Genomic DNA, 22,762 nt, shown 5'->3' with positions numbered 1-22,762 from the left:
ATGAACCATCTTTGCTTTTTATTGTTTGAAGATGACCATCAATAGGAGTATATTAAAACTGTGAAATATAGCATAGGCTTCTTAGCCAGTGAGTTATCTTAAACAAGACAACTTCACTAAGATTTTTGTGTGGCCATAAAGAGTTTCACCACAATTTCAGATCTGAAGGGGAAATGTAGAAATTGCCTTTGTCACTTGTTGGCGGTTTTTGTGTTATGCAGACTTATGTTTGCTTTTAATTGCTGGTTATGCTAATGCGTTCAAAGAAGTTGAGCTGTAGCTCATTTCTAACAATTTTCCAATCACAACTTAGAATTTTAATGCTCAGAGTGCAGAGATTAGCAGAGTGCTGAATCACAGTGGTTGTTAAAAGAACAATTCCATTAATAGATTATCCCATCTCAAGAAGTATTTGTAACAGGCTCGGTTTTGTGGAGCTACTTTCATATTTTTTCCTTGTTGGATCTGTTAATGGACGTTCTGGATTACTAAGTTATAAGCAACAGATTTGTTTCATTAAAAAAACGTGGAGAAATTGGAGGAAGAATTGTAGGATGGGACACTGATAACCACTTAATATAGCTTTGTGTGAGTTTTCTTTTCTATAAGGCTCTGTGCCGAAGAATAGCAGGGAATAATAGGAAAGTAATAGAAGATATTTCTCTATTCGTGTTTGCTGTGTCTTCTCTATTCATAGCAGCAAATTCAGCAAAGCAATTGGGTGGCAGGGGGTGGGTAAACAGCAACTTTCCTGCAGATATGTGTGCAACTAACCCAGAGATTCCCTGACCTCATGCCATCCCAATGAGTGCAACACTAATTCAGTGGAATGACTTTTTCTTTCACAACACATTCAACAATCGTGAGCTGCTTGTATAGCTCACCTCCATCTTTGAAACGTATTGTGATTGGCATGGCCGATGGTTGATTGTTAGATGCCCATACCATCTTCTGCAGTTAAGCAGCCACCTTGGCGCTTTGGACCGGCAACGTTGGCGAGAAAATTGTGGTGCTGTTTCTGTTTGATCCATTGGCTTCTTTACTGCCTATAATTTTAACTTTGCTGGCAGGCATTTCTTTCCTCAGTGAGGCTGCCGTAAAGGTAAAGGACCCCTGACCGTTAGGTCCTGTTGCGGACGACTCTGGGGTTGTGGCGCTCATCTCGCTTTACTGGCCGAGGGAGCCGGCGTACAGCTTCCGGGTCATGTGGCCAGCATGACTAAGCCGCTTCTAGGGAACCAGAGCAGCGCACGGAAACGCTGTTTACCTTCCCGCCGGAGTGATACCTATTTATCTACTTGCATTTCATGCTTTTGTACTCCTAGGTTGGCAGGAGCAGGGACCGAGCAACGGGAGCGCACCCCGTCGCGGGGATTCGAACCACCAACCTTCTGATCGGCAAGCCCTAGGGTCTGTGGTTTAGACCACAGCGCCACCCGCGCCCCAAAGGCTACCATAGCTCTGCTCAAATGGAGTAGTCATTTCCTACAAGCTTTCGGTCACACTGCTGTTGAGAGGCCAATCTCTTTATGAGCCAGGTTTTTGTACAGCGGCACGTGCTCTATCCAGCATCGCAATTTCAGTTTGTGCAGAAGTTGTCGTTCTCTCCCACACAGAGACACCAGTATGTCACAAGGACACACTGATGCTTCCGTTCTTCTTTGTAGCAGAAAGATCGATGCCTAGCCATCCCTCACTTTGATCAAATGTCATTTCAAAAGATGAAGGCAAAATATTATTATTTTCTGGCCACATGCGCCTGAATTTTCAGAGAAACAAAACATGATTAAACAGAGAAACACTGAGCACCATTTTCTCATCTTTTGGTCTGACAGCCAAGAGGCAGAAAAGTATTGCTTAAGGGTTGTGATGTCCTGTTATTCAAAGCCTCTCTTTAGCATCGGCTTGGATACTAACAGTGAGCCCTAAATAAAAGGGAACGGAACTGAGAGCTGTTGATCCTTCAACCCTTCGATTGCCAGGATTGCTTGTGCTGGTTTGGGCAGGAGGCAGAGTCAGTGCCACTGTTTTCCGAATCATGTCCATTGTTTGCTCCGGACTATGACAAAGCAGAAATATACACTGGTGTGTTTTGTTATTTATTTATTTTTTAAATAATATATATTAGAGGTTTAATAGTTACAAAGAAAAAAAGAAAGAAACAAAAAAAATTAACAGAACAAAACAATACCGTACGATACATCAAAAATAAAAACAAAAAACAATACAGCAAAACAAGAAGAAAAACAAAAACATTTAAAAACACATCCAATATTTCCATATCTTTACCTTTCATTTACTTGTTTCGTCGACCTCCTCACACCTCCCTTTTTTGTATTCTAGTTCAATTAGCTATTTCAGCAAATCCTTCCCATCTTTCTCAATTTTTTGTTCTATAATTTATCTTAATCTAACCTTAAATTTTCCACTTTGGCCCATTAACAATCAGTTTTTGCTTAAGTCTTTATAACATTTCTGCTAAAACCATATAACTTCATTCCAGGATTCTTCTAACATTCACTAATTTTCTGTAAATTTCTGTAAAACCATTACTATTATTTATAAACTGCTAAATGATGCTCTGAATTCTAAACAATTGAAATGAAAATAAATCCCTGCTAGCTGGTTGCAGTGGAACAGACAAGAAACAAAAGGAATAGAAAAGGAAAGAGTGGGGGATCTGCATTGTGTTCTCAACAGACTCTAGATACATGTAAAATTTGGTCACTGTGCATAATGTTCTCCAAGTTCAGTTTGTTAAAATCCAAAACTTTTCTTCTTCTAAACAAATCTTTGGCAGCATTTGAAACATCTGCTTTTGCTACAGGTGGTTTCAAAGTAGCTAAGAAAATAGATTTTATTTCCTCAAGTTTTTCAATGGCTAGAGAATGTACTTTTCTTTTTAACATGTTGATTCTATGTGTTATTTGCATATTCCATCCTGCTTTTGTAAATCACTCTGGAAGCTGCACAAAGGTGGCATATAAAGCTTATATTATAAACCTTCTATAAGAAAAACCACTTCAGTAGTTCAGTGGGAACATTTTTACATAATCTTTACGTTTTTAAAGTTAGTGTGGTAGTGGATGGAATGTTCAAATCCCTACTCCACCATGAAACTTCGTAGCTGAATTTGGACTGGTGACGTTCTCTCACAATAACCCACCTCATAAGTTGTGCTGGAATTTCTTGAAGGAATAGTGAGATAAAAATATAATAAATTGGTTTAAAAAGAAAGAAACTCATTTCCTTTTCACCTCAATAACTCAGTTGCTGAGATAAATAAGAATTTGTAATTATTTGCATAACAGCTTTTAGACATTCCTACTGTCTTTGAATATGATTTTTTCTTAATTTCTAAACATCGACTAGTTCTAATAGAATGCCATCTAGTGGCTCAATATGATATGCTATTTCCATGTGTGACTGTTGAACAATTTTTAATTTGTTTGAGGGCTAATCTCCTCATTATGTTAAATATTGGAAATGTATACAGTGGTGCCCCGCAAGACGAATGCCTCGCAAGACGGAAAACCCGCTAGACGAAAGGGTTTTCCGTCTTTCAATGCGCTTCGCAGGACGAATTTCTCTATGGGCTTGCTTCGCAAGACGAAAATGTCTTGCGATTCTTGCGATTTTTTTTTGCTCCCCACCCCCTTTTTCTAAGGCACTAAGCTGCTAATAGCCTTTTAGCAGCTAATCCGCTAATCCCTTAAGCCTTTAATAGCCGCTAATAGCGCTAATCCGCTAATGGGCTTGCTTCGCAAGACGAAAAAACCGCTAGACGAAGAGACTCGCGGAACGGATTCTTTTTGTCTTGCGAGGCACCACTGTACTCGATTCTGACCCAACTAAGCCTCCTGATGTATATTTTGCTCTATACACTTCCAGAGTTAACACTGAATGCATTACTTCTGGTAAATGAGCCACCATAGCTGCTAGGGGGCCGTGAAAATTTGTGTCCCAGGCTCTTTAGACTCTACCTATGTACTATCTGAAACCAAAGGGTTGTCAGATTTGAAATATCTGGCTCTCCTGCTATTCTTACCACTCAATCCTGAATGTTTACACAGAAGTAAGTGCCACTGACTTGGTGGCAGTTACTCAGTGGCAAGAAATTCTACGTGGGATTGTTTCCATTATTTTTATAAATTACTTTTCCGTGCGTGACTGGAAGATTTGAACCTTATTCTGCTCTGGTTTCACTTCGCTGTCAAGAACATTTGTGGCAGGTTTTATTTTGGGAGCTAAGTTGTTTGTAGTCCCACTTTCCCCTTTGATTACGCTCGTTAATAATCAACTGTACAGGAATCAAGTCAAGAGGGGCTACTATTATCTGCGTATAAATTAGGAAGATAATCTACCTCAAAGTCTGTAGAGTATGTGTGGTGCTTTTCATCAACATCATGACTCACCCGGGATATTAAAGCACCTCAGGATGAAAAGCCTTCTTGGGGCTCATCCAGATTACCTATTTATTGAGCATTCCTTTGGAATTGTTTGTGGGGAAGTTACATTGCAAAGAGCATTCATCCTGATTTACTGTATTTTTTGCTCTATAAGACTCACTTTTTCCCTCCTAAAAAGTATGGGGAAATGTGTGTGCATCTTATGGAGCGAATGCAGGCTGCGCAGCTATCACAGAAGCCAGAACAGCAAGAGGGATCGCTGCTTTCACTGTGCAGCGATCCCTCTTGCTGTTCTGGCTTCTGAGATTCAGAATATTTTTTTTCTTGTTTTCCTCCTCCAAAAACTAGGTGCGTCTTGTGGTCTGGTGCGTCTTATAGAGCGAAAAATACGTTACTTGTGGAGTATCTGTGTGTTTCCCTGTCACTTTCCTAACCACAAAAAGTTGATTATTATTTTTTAAGTGTATTTGTTGTTCTGCGGCAACAGAGCACCTTAATCCATCTTAATTCACAAATATCCTGGTTATACTCTTGAATCCCTTCCCCAAAATACTGACAATCTGGAAGCGCCTTCAGATTCCACTTCTATTGTCATTTCAAGCTCCCCAGTAATTTAGCTTTAATTGCTTTGAACAATGGTCTTCAGCTTAAACTCTTAGCACTTTAAATTATTTCGGTTTGACTTTTCCCGAAGACAAAGAGGCACTTTTCAGAAATCCTTAGGAATTCAACTTTTATGTATTCACTGTGTTGTTCAATAGTGCCTTTTAAAATGTAAGTAGGTAGGGTAAGTAGATTTAGTAGTTATTAGCTTTGGCTGTTTAAGTCAGAAGTATCTGTTTCCCATTACTTGCCATTTTCCCAACTAACCAAAAGTCTGTGATTTTAAGCGGCAGACAGAAATTCCAATGGCGCCAGGTTGCAGGGGGTAGATAAAAATACGCTGGCCTGGTTTAAAGCAAGCTATGCGGTTTATATGAACAAGCAATGTGCTAACTCAAGGTGCTTAAAGGTTCCCACAGCACCCACATCCTCTGCTACCAAAACAAACCAGTGGCTGGCTTCCATGCCATTTGAACTCAGGCGCATGGCTTGCTTCCTCCAAACATACCTGTCCATTGCTCGTGTGGTTGCTCGGGAGTAACCAGGCAGGACTCCCACCTGTCTTTTACTTGCTTTATTTCGGTGCAAACTATTTACAGTGAAGAGCGTCAAACGTTCATGTCTGGCTCAATCTCTAGCAGAATCCGGAAGTGGTCTGTTCTTGAACCTCCCCCAACATAAAAGTTTCATCACCCCCAGTCTTTGCCGCCCCTCCTTGCGCCTCAAACTACAGTGGTACCCCGCAAGACGAATGCCTCGGAAGACGAAAAACTCGCAAGACGAAAGGGTTTTCCGTTTTCTGAGTTGCTTCGCAAGACGGATTTCCCTATGGGCTTGCTTTGCAAGACGGAACGTCTTGCGCCTTTTTTTTTAAGCTGCCAATGCATTCCTATGGGAAACCGTCAATACACAGCGGTGCTTCGCAAGACGAAAAAACTCGCAGAATGAATTAATTTCGTCTTGCAAGGCACCACTGTACTGCGCATGACAGGCAATGGCAGGGGTGTGCTTCCTGCCTCTCTGGCTTGCTCAGTCGCGGTGTTAAGGCTCTTTCTAGCATCCTCTGGTTCCTGCCGCTCTTCTCCACTGGAGGTGGGGCTTTCCTCCTCGCTGGAAGAGGAACTGGTTCGCAAGATTTCCAGAGGCTCCCTGTAACACAACTCCCCCTCTGTCTCTCGCCTCTGAGCCGATGGCAGTTCCCTGACAATACCACAAATGGTAAGCAAGGTTTGTTCGTAGCTTACCACCTGTGGTTTGGAGGAAACAAAGCATGATCCCAGGTTTGGACAGCATGACAATCATCTTCCATCTTGTTTCATCTGTGATATAATCATAGAGTTGGAAGAGACCACAAGGGCCATCGAGTCCAACCCCCTGCCAAGCAGGAAACACCATCAGAGCACTCCTGATATATGGTTGTCATGCCTCTGCTTAAAGACCTCCAAAGAAGGAGACTCCACCACACTCCTTGGCAGCAAATTCCACTGTCAAACAGCTCTTACTGTCAGGAAGTTCTTCCTAATGTTTAGGTGGAATCTTCTTTCTTGTAGTTTGGATCCATTGCTCCGTGTCCGCTTCTCTGGAGCAGCAGAAAACAACCTTTCTCCCTCCTCTATGTGACATCCTTTTATATATTTGAACATGGCTATCATATCACCCCTAAACCTCCTCTTCTCCAGGCTAAACATGCCCTTAACCGTTCCTCATAAGGCATCGTTTCCAGGCCTTTGACCATTTTGGTTGCCCTCCTCTGGACACGTTCCAGTTTGTCAGTGTCCTTCTTGAACTGTGGTGCCCAGAACTGGACACAGTACTCCAGGTGAGGTCTGACCAGAGCAGAATACAGTGGCACTATTACTTCCCTTGATCTAGATGCTATACTCCTATTGATGCAGCCCAGAATTGCATTGGCTTTTTTAGCTGCCGCGTCACACTGTTGGCTCATGTCAAGTTTGTGGTCAACCAGTGATGTAGCAGAACAGGAAGAGGAGCACTGTGGGAGCTTTAGAGAAGTGTGGGAACTTCAGAGCAGCATGTATCACCACACAGCTTGTTCGTATTAAACCATGGTTTGTTTTAAATTATGATCTAGTGTGGTGTGACCTAGTACAGTGGTACCTCGGAAGACGAATGCCTCGCAAGAAGAAAAACTCGCAAGACGAAAGAGTTTTCCGTTTTCTGAGTTGCTTCGCAAGACGAATTTCCCTATGGGCTTGGTTTGCAAAACGAAAACGCCTTGCGCCTTTTAAAAAAAAAACGTCAATGCATTCCTATGGGAAACCGTCAATGCACAGTGGTGCTTCGCAAGACGAAAAAATTCACAAGACGAAAAAACTCGCAGAACGAATTAATTTCGTCTTGCGAGGCACCACTGTATTGAAGGTGCTTGAGAGAATCATCGGTTATCTACCTTCATTATGTAGAAAAATAATCTTGTAAAGCTTCCCTTCTTGGCCTCTTCTTACCACACACAAGCAGCCCAATTGCTACTTGCAACACTGCATTAAACGATAGCAACAGTCTGTTATTAAATTTTATCGATACATCTTTACTGCAGGGAGGGAGGAGGACCAACAACCAAGGAGAAACAAAGAAGAAGCACACTCCCGTTGAGCCATAGTTTGTTCATGTTGAGCCATGGTTTGGTTTAGCGTAATGTGCAAACCAGGCCTGTATCTGTCAGTTTGCATGAACATGATGCAGAGTTCCTCCAAAATAGACCAGAGGCAGTTGTACTTCATCCAGCAGAGCTTTACTTGCTACTGAAGGCAAATGAGCATAATGATCACACATCCAATACATTCAGGATTGGCACAATCCATAAAAATCCAGTGGCAGCACTTACAATGAAACTTAGAATGAATTAAGTACTTAACCTGAGGTACCACTGTATTCTAAGATTCACATTTGCAACCCGCAGTGGTGCGCCTGCGCACACACAGGTTGCGATTCGGTGCTTTGTGCAAAGTGAAATTTAGCACTTCTGCGCATGCATGACCCCCGAAACCCGGAAGTAACCCGTTCTGGCGGGTCCATAACTTGAAAAAACACAACCTGAAGCGTCTGTAAGCCGAGGTATAACTGTACTTATAAGAAGACTAAACCTTGACACTATAGCATACAGAACAGAACACCACAACAGAAACAAAGAGTTTTTCCCTCCCCAGTGGGCAACAGTATCTTCATAGCGAGCAAGACTTGCACAAACTAGGTAACTCAGACATCATTTAATATGTCTTTAGCTTTGTTACTAAACTTTACTTTGTCTTGCACATACACAGGGCCTTCTGGGAGAAAAATATGGCAGCATCCGAATACCAGGAGAAGTGGAAGCATCTGAATTTGAAATGATTCTGGACGCTGCTATCGAGGCAAAGCTGGAAACAAAGATTTTGGAAGAGTGGTATTGCAGAGATGAGAACTCAGTGCCGCCGATGTATTACCTCAAACCAAAATTTGAAATGCCGAGGAACAATCCCAACATGGTAAATCGCCTTCCTGAAATGTATAGGTTTCCGTTTGTTTCATAGTCATTGGATGTCATAGTTGACTATAGTAGTAGTAGTAATAATAATAATAATAATAATAATAATAATAATAATAATTTATTATTTGTACCCCGCCCATCTGGCTGGGTTTCCCCAGCCACTCTGGGCGGCTTCCATAGAAACAAAAAATACAGTAAAATATCACAGATTAAAAACAATTTACCACGTTTAATGGAGATGACCTCTGCTTCACAGAAGGAACAAACTGCATGGCTTAGTATTGCTTCCAAACTGGGGGTCATCATCTATTTTGCTACCAAACAAATCACAATGTGTAAAGCAAGGTTTGGGCTATGACTTAGCAATCATAGTTTTTTTATTGAATCATAGAATTGTGGACTTGGAAGAGACAAGGAGGTTTGCTGCCTTATGCGAACTCTGCAGTTCTGTCCAAGAATCTGTCGGAATTGTAGGACTGCAAGTAAGCTAGAGGTCTCTAACAGAACTCACAGCATCCTACAGTTCTCAGGTTTTCATTGAGAAAGTCGTGGCAGTTACTGTATTTTTCGCTCAATAGGACGCACTTTTCCCTCTCCAACAATGAAGGGGAAATGTGTGTGCGTCCTATGGAGCGAATGCAGGCTCCTTGGCTTCAGCGATAGCAACGCGAAGCCTCCGAAGCGCAGAGGGAGAGCTCCCCCCGCGCTCCGGAGGCTTCGCGTTGCTTTCGCTGAAGCCCCTGGAGCGCAGAACTGCCGCTGTGCTCTGGGGGCTTCAGGCAGCTATCCGCAAGCCTTCGGAGCGAATTCCCCCACCTCGTAGAAAAGCCCGCAAGAGCCGTGCAGCCTTTAACGTTTCCGAGTACGTTTCCGAGCACAATTCGAAGTGTTGGTGCTGACATTTAAAGCCCTAAACAGCCTCGGTCCAGTATACCTGAAGGAGCGTGTCCACCCCCATCGTTCCGCCCAGACACTGATGTCCAGCTCCAAGGGTCTTCTGGTGGTTCCCTCACTGCGAGAGGCCAAGTTACAGGGAGCCAGGCAGAGGGCCTTCTCGGTAGTGGCGCCCGCCCTGTGGAACGCCCTCCCATCAGATGTCAAAGCGATAAACAACTACCTGACATTCAGAAGACATCTGAAGGCAGCCCTGTTCAGGGAAGTTTTTAATATGTGACATTTTAGTGTATTTTTCATCTTTGTTGGAAGCCGCCCAGAGTGGCTGGGGAAACCCAGCCAGATGGGCGGGGTACAAATAATAAATTATTATTATTATTATTATTTATTATTTAAGAGCGCTCCACTCTTGGGGGCTTTTCTCCAAGGAGGGAGAAGGGACTAACTGGCCGAGTCAGTCCCTTCTCCCTCCTGTGGGGTTTTGCGGGAGGTGGGGGAATTCCCCCACCTCCCGCAAAAGCAGGGAGAAGGTCTGGGAGAAACACACAGGCTGCGCGCAGCCTTTCCGCTGCTCCCATAGCTGGGGGGGGGTCACATTTTTCCCCCCTGATATCCCCCTCTGAAAACTAGGTGCGCACTATGGTCAGGTGCGCCCTATGGCGCGAAAAATCCGGTAACTTGGTAAACTTACTGTGTAGACTTACGCTTACACAGACATCTCAAAGGCCCTTCTGTTATCACGATCTAGCTTCTATTACTGTTACATCTCCATCTTATTCCTCCATCTGTTTCTGCATCGATTCGCTGGCCCAGTGCTGTGAGTGCAGTTCAAGAGCCCAAGTCAGACCACCCTTGAATAAAAAGTTCAAACACTGCGCTGGTTTGAAGAGATAGGGAGACATTCATATCTAGCGGCTGTTGAGCAAAATAAATGGTTGATTGCAATCCAGCTCTCAGCTGGCAAGAGTCCACAGCACACACAGAAACATGCACACCATCCCGGGGCTGGCATTCTTCCTGGCACTCAGCAGAACAGCCAACGTTTCATGAGGATGAATTACCCTCTTATTCAGCTACAGAGTCGAGATACATTTGTAAAGCAGAACGGGATGCCTCCCTAAAGTTGTCCACAGCTCCTAGCAGAGTTGAAATCTGTAAACTAGGAGGTTCAAAGGGCGATAATGCTGTGCCAAACTAAATCCCCTTGAACTTCAAACTGATTTCAAACTTGCTTTCTTTTATATATTTTTTGTTATATGCATGAATGACTGTATTGAAATATATACCCCGCCCATCTGGCTGAGTTTCCCCAGCCACTCTGGGCGGCTCCCAATCAAGTATTAAAAACAATACAGCGTTAAATATTAAAAACTTCCCTGAACAGGACTGCCTTCAGATGTCTTTTAAAAATAGGATCGCTACATATTTCCTTCACATCTGAAGGAAGGGTGTTCCACAGGGTAGGCGCCACTACCGAGAAGGCCCTCTGTTTGGTTCACTGTAACCTTCTCGCAATGAGGGAATCGCCAGAAGGCCCTCAGCGCTGGATCTCAGTGTCCGGGCTGAGTGATGGGGGTGGAGACGCTCCTTCAGGTATACAGGACTGAGGCCGTTTAGGGCTTTAAAGGTCAGCACCAACACTTTGAATTGTGCTCGGAAACGTACTGGGAGCCAATGTAGGTCTTTCAAGACCGGTGTTATATGGTCTCTCAGGACTGGTGTTATGTGGTCCCAGCGGCCACTCCCAGTCACCAGTCTAGCTGCCGCATTCTGGATTAATTGCAGTTGAAGGGTCACCTTCAAAGGTAGCCTAACGTAGAGCGTGTTGCAGTAGTCCAAGCGGGAGATAACCAGAGCATGCACCACTCTGGTGAGACAGTCCGTGGGCAGGTAGGGTCTCAGCCTGCGTACCAGGTGGAGCTGGTAGACAGCTGCCCTGGACGCAGAATTAACCTGCGCCTCCATGGACAGCTGTGAGTCCAAAATGACTCTCAGGCTGTGCACCTGGTCCTTCAGGGGCACAGTTACCCCATATTGAAACAAGAGTTAACCTATTTAAGTTTGATTAATACGGAGGTGTCAGGCTTTTGAGCTGCTCAGTGGCCCCAATATTTTGGGGCAGAGAACAGCAGCACCCCAATATTTAGGGGGCTGCCACCCACCACATGCCCCAGCCTTCACCCAGCAGCCCAGAAGCCAGGTGGCGGCTGGGACAAACAAGCACAGAGGTTGCCCTCTGCCACAATCATCTGGGCGGCATCACATAACGCATCATGTGACGCATCACCTGACCACACCCCCTCAATGTGGGGGGCAAGTTGGCGCCCCTGGAGCTGCTACAGGAGATTTAAGGTCTGAAACACAAGCCCAGTACACTGAGGCCTCTGATTCTTTTTCAGGCATAGAGAGTACAGGGATGCTGCACAGTTTATGAATTGGACTGCTTGATATAGCAACTAGGATTACGATTTTTATATCTTTTATTGGGGGGGTCATATTTGACCTCCTGACCTGAGGTTCCCCACATCTGTTATTTTGGACTTATAAATTTTGTTGCTTTAAAAAAAAAGAAGAATGTTACAGCTATGTTTGTTACTGGTATTTTATCCAGATCTTTTATTCTTTTTCACATTTGTTAAGTTTGCTGAAAATGTGCGTTACCTTGCAATCCCCCTTGAAGTCTGTGCTGAATGTAGATGTATTTTGAATAACACAATATGACATTAGAGACATAATCTAGCCAGATATAAGGGTTTTTATGCAATGTTGATTTTAATGTGCAAGACAGAAGAATGGGTTTTCACTCCTTCCATTAAAACAGTGTTATTGTGCAATTTTATGGTAATATGTGGTAGTAATTTATTGTGTGCTGTTAAGCCTCACACACCTATCACTCTCTAATCATAAGTCTTGCTCAAATTTGCATGTACATAACTCGGTTTCTGTACATTGATTGATCTACGTGTGCAGCAGAATAGACAGGGCCACTTCAAACTCAAGGCAGCTGAGGGAGAAATTTACATTGCTTTTCTGAAAACAGAAAACTCCCACAGCAGGGAATGGGCTAACCTAGAACATTTCCCCCTGCTTTGTTAGCCTTTATTTTCTGTAATTTTTCAATGTGAGAGAGTCTTCAATGTGTGTAGACAGAAGTGGTACTGTCACCCCTTTCACCTCATGCTGAACTAGAATTCTGAACTGGAAGTGTGTGTAGACTCAGCTTTGATAAACAGCAGCTAAATGTATGAACTGACTCCATTGAAATGCACTGCATATCAGGTGACATGAAGCAGCATGAAAGTTCTGCCTGAAATATTATATCACAGTTCTCTCTAGAGTATCTGATATCCAATTATAACATTCAATTTGTCACTTGATGTTGCAGTAATCTTGTTAGGGATATGGATGTGCAGGCCAGCTCTGTAATGAGACTTTCCTTATTTTCAGTAGGTGTTACCGTATTTTTCGCTCTATAAGATGCACCAGACCACAAGACGCACCTAGTTTTTGGAGGAGGAAAACAAGAAAAAAAATATTCTAAATATCAGAAGCTAGAACAGCAAGAGGGATCACTGCTCAGTGAAAGCAGCAATCCCTCTTGCTGTTCTGGCTTCTGGGATAGCTGTGCAGCCTGCATTCGCTCCATAAGACGCACACACATTTCCCCTTACTTTTTAGAAGGGAAAAAGTGAGTCTTATAGAGCAAAAAATACGGTATACCCCTTATTTCCTATCCTTCATGGTGCAAGCCCCATCTATTCCAGGCATTCCTGGAAATAAGGAAAAATGAGAAATTTCTAACTATGGGGGAACTTCGTCTTTGCTATGTTATTTTAACTACTGTTGCCCAATCTCTTAAATACAACCTTGGTGGTTGGTGAAGGAATCGATGCTGGCATCTTCAGCTTTAATTAACTATTGGTTTTTGTTGTTGTTTTAAAGATGGAAGCATCTTCGAACCCTGTCAGTGACAGCAAATGGCAGGAGATATCAGAAGAGATTAAGATGATGATTAAGACAGCTGTGAAGATGCTTTATGAAAAGGGGAAAATGAAACACACTCAAGCAAAGAGATATCTTTCCTCTGGTAAACATCGAATTTGGGCATGCAGTGTACATACATATATTTCTGCGATCAGCCAAGTACATGCAAAAAAGGAAACATTTTCCTTTTATCTTGATTGTAATAATTGTGTGTAATTATTAATTGACTGGACGCGGGTGGCGCTGTGGGTTAAACCACAGAGCCTAGGACTTGCCAATCAGAAGGTCGTCGGTTCGAATCCCCGCAACAGGGTGAGCTCCCGTTGCTCGGTCCCTGCTCCTGCCAAGCTAGCAGTTCGAAAGCACGTCAAAGTGCAAGTAGATAACTAGGTACCACTCCGGCGTGAAGGTAAACGGCATTTCCGTGTGCTGCTCTGGTTCGCCAGAAGCAGCTTAGTCATGCTGGCCACATGACCCGGAAGCTGTATGCCAGCTCCCTCGGCCAATAAAGCGAGATGAGCGCCGCAACCCCAGAGTCGGTCACGACTGAACCTAATGGTCAGGGGTCCCTTTACCTTTTTATTAATTGACTATGACCGTGCCTAGCTTCTGTCTCTTGGTCATGGCGCTGAGCAACCAAGAGACAGAGAAGGCAATGCAGAGACTACAAAGTGCATCGATTCCTCCCTTGTGGAACCTTGTCACCAGCAACAGAATATAAGGGAAGGGTTGGAGGAAGCCTAGGTGGTCTGCTTCAGTTTTGAATGTGACAGAGCACTTTTCATTCTGTTTTGTGTGGACTTTAGATTTCCTCTTTGCTCTTTTGTTCCCCTCCCAGCTATCGAAGATGAATTTGATTTCGCCTTAGGAAAACAAACCCCAGCTTTCCTGAAGAAGTGCGTTTGCTACATTCGGAAGATTGCAAACATAGAACGTTTTGTTAAAGTTCCCGAGATGGAGAAATACATGGACGTGTTTCATACGGGTGGAAAGTTTCTGCGGGACCCGGAAGCGCTGGAGAAACTCATCAAACTCAGGGATGAATTTGTTCCTACCATTGTTGCTTCATCGAATTTGAGAGTCTACACCTCTGTCACTCATTGCGACATCAAACATGGTTACACCCAAGAAGTGGAGAACCACTACATCGAAGGGCTTGGCAAACAGTTCTATGAAGACATGGTGGATATAATTCAGGCAACCGTGCAACAGAATTTTGACATAGAGACAGACTGGCTGTATGATGAAGTCCTTCAACATTCCTCACTATGTAGAACCTACTCGTCATTCTATGAGTACAGATGTGATGCTAGGAATATTATGCACAAATACATTCTACCTAGGAAAATGGGACACATTAACCCTCTTGTCATATATGGAGGACCATGCACTGGAAAAACATTTTTATTAGCGGAAGTGGCAAAGAAGGTAAAACACACGCAAACACCTATGTGTATTTATTTTGCTGCTGTAAATTTAACTGCAAAAATACTATGTTTTAATTTGAGTACATCTATAAACCCATATTTTTATGACAAGCTATCATTATAGGTGCTCCTAAAGACTCCCACTGTGTTGTCCTATTCTTAGAGCAGATTGGTACAAAAATTGCAATAAATTTGCATAAAGTGCAATAAATTTGCATAAATTTGTCAACACACCCTCTTTTTCCTATGCTCTGAAGTTCTGAGGGTGGGTGGATTATTTTAGTGACCACATTCTTCATTTTGCCAAAAAATAAAAGTATGTTTTGTAAAGACATCTTTAGATCTTTTTGAAGAAGGGGTACATTTCATCCCATATATAATACCCAGCAGTTTGGCAAATTGCCCTTCTTTTAATACTATTCTTTCTGCACCAAGAAACCCCTGAGCTCATCTGGCACAGAAAATTCTTGAGCATGTTCTAGGATGCCCAGTCAGTTCGCATAAAGTAATATGCTGGCTTCTTATGCCTTAACATTGCCATTTGTGAACTGAACGCTTACCTGGGAATATATCCAACTGTCCACCATGGCTTTCATTGAAATTGTTTTTCAGGAAAACCTGTTTGCCATTATTTTTCTCATCACTGAGAAACCCCCCTGATTTTCTATCGCAGGCATTAAAATTGCTGGCATGCTGTGATCCATCAATTTCCTGTGAAGGAGATGCATGTATAGACTTCCTCCGCTGTTGAACTGAGCACCTGCTCAAGCCACAGCAGATAAGAAAAAATAAAATCCAGCTAGGCAGCCATACACTCACTTCATTAAATGTGCAAGAATTACACTTCCATTGCAAACAATACTGCTCTTGAATTGTTAGCAGCACTTTTAATGACTTGCCATATGCAACAGTGATAGAAGACTGGTTCCCATGCAACATTTGTCACTGTGGACAGGCTCCTGAAATCATTCTGGTGGAATGTTAGCATTGGGGGCGGGGAGTGTTTCAGGGAAAATATATAGGTAAAAACATAATGTTTTTATCTGTTTTATATCTTTAGATTTATTTTTGCTTAATTCTAAATGGTTTTATTTCTTCTTATGAGCCACCCTAAGAGTTTTGGGGTTTTTTTGCCACAGGGCAACCTATAAATACTGTTAAGAAATACCGTATTTTTTGCTCTATAAGACTCACTTTTTCCCTCCTAAAAAGTAAGGGAAATGTGTGTGCGTCTTATGGAGCGAATGCAGGCTGCGCAGCTATCCCAGAAGCCAGAACAGCAAGAGGGATTGCTGTTTTCACTGCGTAGCGATCCCTCTTGCTGTTCTGGCTTTTGAGATTCAGAATATTTTTTTTCTTGTTTTCCTCCTCTAAAAACTAGGTGCGTCTTGTGGTCTGGTGGGTCTTATAGAGCGAAAAATACGGTAAATGCTAGTCAATTGTGTGGTGGAAGTAGCACCACAAAGTGATTTTCCTTCTCAGCTTTGCTGACCTAAAATAACCTTGCACAATATAGTAAAGCCGAGGCTTTATGGAAATCATTTTGTAGCACATAAGGATATTTCCCCCATTTTTTATAATGTGAAATTTGAGGAAGGTGGGTCTTCCACCCCAGAAATAACCACGTACCTTAACTCTAATGTTCTACCACCACTTGGTAAATGGATCCAACCCACTATTTTCAACATGACTACTTCAGTAGGATTAATGTAGGACCTGCCATTCGGTGAAGCCCTAAGTTCCTGTTTAGTTACTACAATTTACACTGCCCAAACATGAATTCATACAAAGGTCTTCTATAGAATGTCCAGAAAAAAATAGTACATCTCTGACCATTCCACTTATTAAAAAGAGAGAGAATAAAAGAGAAAGCCGCATGATGTAATTAATTAGCAATCGCGACCTGCAGACTTATACAGTATCCCTTGCAATATTCCTGTCGCTCATTTGAATATCACAGAATAGAATAATAATCATATTTGCTGTCTCCAGCACCCAACTTTGTTCACCTGCTCAGTGGGCCAGCCATATGGTGGGTTATGGCTTCCATAGTTATCGGTAGGGAAAGTAAGAAGGTGCTGACAAAGTTGAAGTACTAGGGACCACTTGGTAGTCAGCTGTGTAGCATCTACCTCCATAGTAGAGTGGAAACCCCCAACACAGACTTACAGCACACCTTGAATCAAAAGTAAGTCCTACTAAATTCACTCCTAGGTAAATGGGGTTAGGATTGCAACCTAAGGGTGGAGCATCTCCACTCCCATCATTCAGCGTGAACACTGAGGTCCAGCTCTGAGGGCCTTCTGGCGGTTCCCTCACTCTGAGAAGTGAGGTTACAGGTAACCAGGCAGAGGGCCTTCTTGGTGGTGGCACCCTCCCACCAGATGTCAAGGAAATAAACAACTAGCTGACTTTTAGAAGACATCTGAAGACAGCCCTCTTTAGGGAAGTTTTTAATGTTTGAAGTTTTATTCTATTTTTAGTCCTCTGTTGGGAGCTGCCCAGAGTGACTGGGGAAACCCAGTCAGATGGGCAGGGTATAAATTATTATTATTATTATTATTATTATTATTATTATTATCTAACTAAGTCATACTCAGAATAGATCCATTTGAATGAATGGGCGTAAGTTAGTCATTGACATCACTGGATGAATATGATTTAGTTGGATATTACCCTTAAATCTGTTCTACTTAATATTTGTTCATAAAGCAGAGTGGAACTGCCTTATGTCTCACATTTTTATTGTTCTTTCTTTATTGTTTGATTTGCATTATCTCCCCTAGTCCACATATTAATCTATTTATACTTCTGCATTTGTAGGCTTATGCTTGGCTAAAGGAAGAAATGGGACCAGAATCTGACCCTGTGGTAGTTATAAGGTTTTTGGGATCCACAGAGATGAGTACAGATCTTAGGAATCTCCTTCAAAGTATTTGTGAGCAGTTAGCAATTAACTACCGATGCCTCGTACAAAGCTACCCCAAAAAAATCCACGACCTTCGGGACTTGTTTATAAACCTTTTGAATGAGTCTTCATTTCATAGACCTCTGGTTCTGATATTTGATGCTCTAGAGCAGCTTTCGGATAATGATGATGCTAGAAAGTTATGGTGGCTCCCTGTTCATCTGCCCCGTTCGGTCCGAATCATTTTGTCAACACTGCCGAACAAACATGGAATACTGCAAAAACTGAGGTGCCTTATACACGACGATGATAACTATATTGAGTTGACTCCTAGGGACAGGAAGATGTGTAGTCAAGTTCTCAAGCAGCAGCTGCTCCAAGTCAAGAGAAAAGTAACATCAGGCCAGCAAATTTATGTCAACGAAGCTTTTTCCAAATGCACACTGCCCATGTTTGTAAATCTAACCTTCCGAGAAGTCCGAAACTGGAGATCTCACAAAGATGTTGATGAGTCTTCTCTCTGTGTTACTGTTCACGATAGCATAGAGCAGATGTTCTGGTCTCTAGAGACCAGCTGTGGGCCAAGGCTTTTGTCCCGAGCCCTTGGCTACATCACCATGGCAAAATCCGGTCTGAGTGAAATGGAACTGGAAGACATTTTAGCACTTGACAACACGGTTATGTTTGAATTAAACGAAAGCATCAGGCAACATAACCCTCTGAGGGTACCTTACATCTACATTGCAAAGCTGAAAGAAGGACTAACGGGCTACCTGATAGAAAGGCAAGTAAAAAACGTTACATTACTAGTCTGGGCAAACAGGCACCTGCAACTTATAGCCCAAAAGATGTATCTTCACAACGAAGAAGACGTTCACGAAATGCATACCGTGATGGCAGAGTATTTTCTGGGTGTTTGGTCAGGAGGCAGAAGGAAATCTCTTTACAGTGAAGATCAATATCTGAATGGTTGCCTTGACAGCGACAGTCGGAGCATGAATGATGACGAGAGGCACATCATGGACCAGACAAATTTTGATAGGCAGTCACCTGATCAGCCTTGGGTATTCCAGTGCAACCCTTTGGAGCCTGACATCTTTTTTGTCAACCACAGGAAAATGACAGAGCTTCTGCACCACCTCACACGATGTGGGAAAACAGACGACATGTTGTACGGTGTCATTATGAACTTCAGCTGGCTGTACACCATGATCAAAATTGGGCAGTTTGACAAAGCCCTCTCTGATGTGGAGTTGGCCTATAACTACTCGCAGGAAAAAGAGCTGAAGTTCCTTGCAACCACGCTCCGTGCTATAAAATACAAAGTGATGAAATACCCAGGCACTCTCTCAGCTGAATTGCAACAGAGGCTTCTCCCAGTTGCCAGCTCCTTGCCGAAACTGAGGCAGCTTCTTCTGGAATGTGACAAAGATGGCCCCAAATATTGCTCCATTGTTCCATTGCATTCCTCTATGGATGTGACTTACAGCCCAGAGAGATTGCCTTTGTCCTCTAGTTGCACTCAAGTGACAGAAATCCTGCCCACTTTTAATCCAAATACGGTCATTGTGGCTCTAGAAAACGGCTCCATCAGTACCTGGGATGTGGAGACCCGCCAGCTACTGAGGCAAATTACAACAGCTCAGTCAGTGATATTGGGCATGAAGCTTACAAGTGATGAAAAATACCTTGTGGTGGCCACAACAAAGAACACGCTCTTGATTTACGACAACCTAAACTCCTGCCTTCTGTCTGAGGTAGAGATTAAGGGATCAAAACATGGTGGGATTGGTGTAGGTTCTAGTTTTATAAATGGATTTACATTGTCAGTAAACCATGCACTTTCTTGGCTAGAAGCTAGCAAAGATGTCACCGTGATCGATCTACTTTATGGATGGCCACTTTATCAGTTCCACTGCTGGTATGAAGTGACTTGTGTCCAGTGTTCCCCAGATGGAATGTATGCTTTCTGCGGACAGTACTTGAATACTGCGTCTATATTCCATTTAGGTAGCGGGGACAAGCTGGCCACGGTGACCTCTGAGTTTTCCGGTGGCTTTGTCAAGTTCCTTCTTGTCCTAGATACAGCTCAAGAAATGGTGATGGTGGACAGCGAAGGGGGTCTTTCCATTTGGAACACGGAGGATGTCGCCAACCCCCAACTAACAGATGACTTTGATTGCAAGAGAGGGGACAGTGAATTTGTCAGCTTTGAACTGGCTGAAGATCAAAGTGCAATTTTAATATGTAAGGCCCTCAATATAGAACTTCTTGACACAGCCATGTGGAAAATAGTTGAAAAGTTTAGAGCGAAACATAACGAGCGATTTGTCTCAGCTGTACTGTCCAAAAATGGGGACTGTATTGTTGCTTCTATTGAAAATACCTCTGCCATTTTTGTTTGGAGGAGAGACACAGGGCAGTGCATGGCCAGCTTACAAGAAATCTCAGGAAACATAGTCAGATTAATTAAATCCAACCATCATAACATGCTGCTATCCTTATCTACCAGTGGTGTCCTTTCTATATGGGATATAGATATCATAACTGCTATGTCCAACATTGACAAAACAGGCAAGCCAATCCAAAGATTGGTCTTGTCTTCCCGGGGTGAAGTGATTTATACACTCGATGGGTCTGAAACTATACACAAGTGGAATTTTGGCACGGGGTTCATTGAAGCTGTGTTTAAGCATGAAAGCATTGTTGAAAACTGTGTGCTGACTTCCACTGGTGATTTGATGATTACGTCTGATGATAAATGCAGTCAGTATGTATGGCACACTGGTTCGGGTGAAAATCTGTTCCGTATCAACGGACAAAAGATATGTCAGCTCTTGATAACACACAACGATCAGTTTGTTGTCTCCCTCTGTGAGCAAAACGCATCAAGAGTTTGGAGACTGGCAACAGGCCACAGAGTTTGCAATATTCTTGTAGCCTTACAGAATGCATTTATAACTACCGCGAACACATTTGTCGTTGGAATGACAAAAAATAAAGTCTTGGCGGTGAGTTTGTGGACAGGGAGTATAACCAAGAAGTTCTGTTGCGATGATGGCATTGCCATCGTCGATATTAAACTGATCCCAGATTGCCCCGATATTGTAGTCTTCATAACATCTACTGAAACTGTAAACATCTGGAGTCTTACTGAAGAAGTGATTTGTAGACGTGTGCAACTGCCCAACACTTTCTTGAAGACTTTGGAAGATTTTGAAATATCACCCAACGGAAAACTGGGCATCATATCCCGCGGCGATGAGAATATCAACGTCCTTGATCTTCACAGTGGCAAACTCCGCGTTGTTCATGCTTCCGGTATCATCTGGAGGCAGAAGCTGTCTCGGGACGGCCGCTACCTTGTATACATTTGTTTTCGCACTGGTGAAGAGGATGATGATAATGGTGCAATCTCTATCTTGATTGTAATGAGACTAGCAGATGGCAAAAACATTGGTGCTTGCTCCCTTTACAAAACACCAACTTTCCTTGCTCTTTCCCAGAGGCATTTGAACATCATTGTAGGCTTTGATGATGGAAGCATAGGCACTTATACTGTAGTGGATCGAGTGGATGCAGCGCTGAAAATTAAAATTGCTACTTCAAATAGCCGACAGATTTTCAGCAATGCAACACAAGTGATTAGACCGAAGTGTCACAATTATAATTTCAAGGTGACAGCAGACTGTATATGGAGGGAGTCTACAGAGGTGTTTGCAAGGGACAGTCCCATCACAGTGACAGACCCCGAGGCAGGTGAGGCAACTCCAACCAAAAAACACAACTATTGCTATGACAAAGTGTGCTCTGCCATAGATTGCAGAAGCCACGGGTTCACCCCTGACAATTGATCATAAATTAACAAGAAACTAGTTCAACAAATCTCTGCTTATCCCATTTATATTTTACTACCAACAAATCGGGAAAGAGCAAATTTAAAGCAATTAGTGGGTTGCAGAGTCTAGAAAAAATTATTGAAATATAAGGCTTCCTTCAATGCCTTGAGTGAAAATTTCTAGCAATATCATTTATTATGCCAACCTAAAATGTTGGAGGAAGAAAATGTTATAAAGCTTTCTAACAAGAAATGAAACTACATTTCATATTGGAATGAGGTGGTTCAAAAATTTTAAAATCCAGGTAGGCATAAGCCTAAATCTCTGGCTACTTCGAATTACTATCATGTGCAAAAAAAAAAAAAAAAAATTATCCTTCGGATGGTGCAAATGAGAATGTCACATGTCAGTCCAGACGCATTCTGTAAGCTTTTGAAGTAGTAGCTATTTGTATTATGGGGGAAAATGGGGGCAAGCACAATTCGGTCAGTAAACAGAACTCCAGGGTCTTTCTGATTTCATTCGGGTCAAATGCTTCATAGGAATCGCTCCCACTAAAATCAGTGAGACTTCACTTTGCTTGGATTGCACCCATTGTACAGAAAGAATAGAGAAGCTAAGCATTGTGTCCAGTACTAGTAATACAGTAAACCCATTAAAACTAATGGACATAGGTCCATTAATTTCAGTGGGTCTGCTCTGAGTACAACTTCGGTTGGCTACAACCCTGATAACCTACAAATAAAAAATAGGCACATGTGACACAACAAATCAGTCATAATAACAAACTGAAAGTTACAAAATTTCTACATTTGGACTTCTATTCAAGTTTTTCTATTTCAAATCATAGGAACTGCTAGATCATGTAAGAAAGGAACTTAACTCCTGAAATCGTGTTGTTTTCTGTCTCTTTCACACTGTATTTTAGTACTGTGTATAAAATAACATTTTCAACGGAAAAGGGCATTAAGAGTCAAACCCACCCACCCTGTTCCATTATATCTTTTGTTGTCAAAAAAAACCCCGGTATCATTAGTTCTGTTGTCCCAAATATTCCACTCCTTGCAGAAATCTGAACAGGAAGCATTCAGAAATGCTGTGTGTGTCGCTCTTGATTCTCGTAGTGTTTGCCTTACTATCATTCCTGTTCTTCCCTGTGTGAAACACAGATCAGATGACCAAATACTCTGGGACTAACATTACGCTTCTGT

The 22,762-nt window shown here is 42.6% G+C and overlaps 1 protein-coding gene and 1 long non-coding RNA gene across 4 annotated transcripts in view; one reads left to right on the top strand and one right to left on the bottom strand.

Annotated features, from left to right (window-relative positions):
• The window catches only part of NWD2 (NACHT and WD repeat domain containing 2), a 155,848-nt gene extending 133,326 nt beyond the window's left edge, over positions 1–22,522 (top strand). For all 3 annotated transcript variants that reach the window (XM_083457957.1, XM_083457956.1, XM_083457958.1), the window contains 4 exons: positions 8,294–8,497; positions 13,336–13,480; positions 14,216–14,805; positions 17,628–22,522. In XM_083457957.1, the coding sequence (XP_083314083.1) occupies positions 8,294–8,497; positions 13,336–13,480; positions 14,216–14,805; positions 17,628–21,566 (4,878 nt within the window). In that variant the 3' untranslated portion in view covers positions 21,567–22,522. The remainder of the gene's footprint in view (positions 1–8,293; positions 8,498–13,335; positions 13,481–14,215; positions 14,806–17,627) is intronic.
• On the bottom strand, positions 3,840–7,115 carry LOC310657398. Its single transcript, XR_014501742.1, has 3 exons — positions 6,976–7,115; positions 6,223–6,331; positions 3,840–5,520 (listed from the first exon to the last, which is right to left on the bottom strand). It is a non-coding gene; the product is annotated as an uncharacterized lncRNA (long non-coding RNA).
• Positions 22,523–22,762: the final 240 nt, after the last annotated feature.

The sequence above is a fragment of the Podarcis tiliguerta genome (genome assembly GCF_965153285.1).
Source record: "Podarcis tiliguerta genome assembly, chromosome: 9".
Lineage (NCBI taxonomy): Eukaryota > Metazoa > Chordata > Lepidosauria > Squamata > Lacertidae > Podarcis > Podarcis tiliguerta.
The sequence above is the reverse complement of the archived record's forward strand: the minus strand, read 5'-3'. Positions and strand labels throughout refer to the sequence as shown.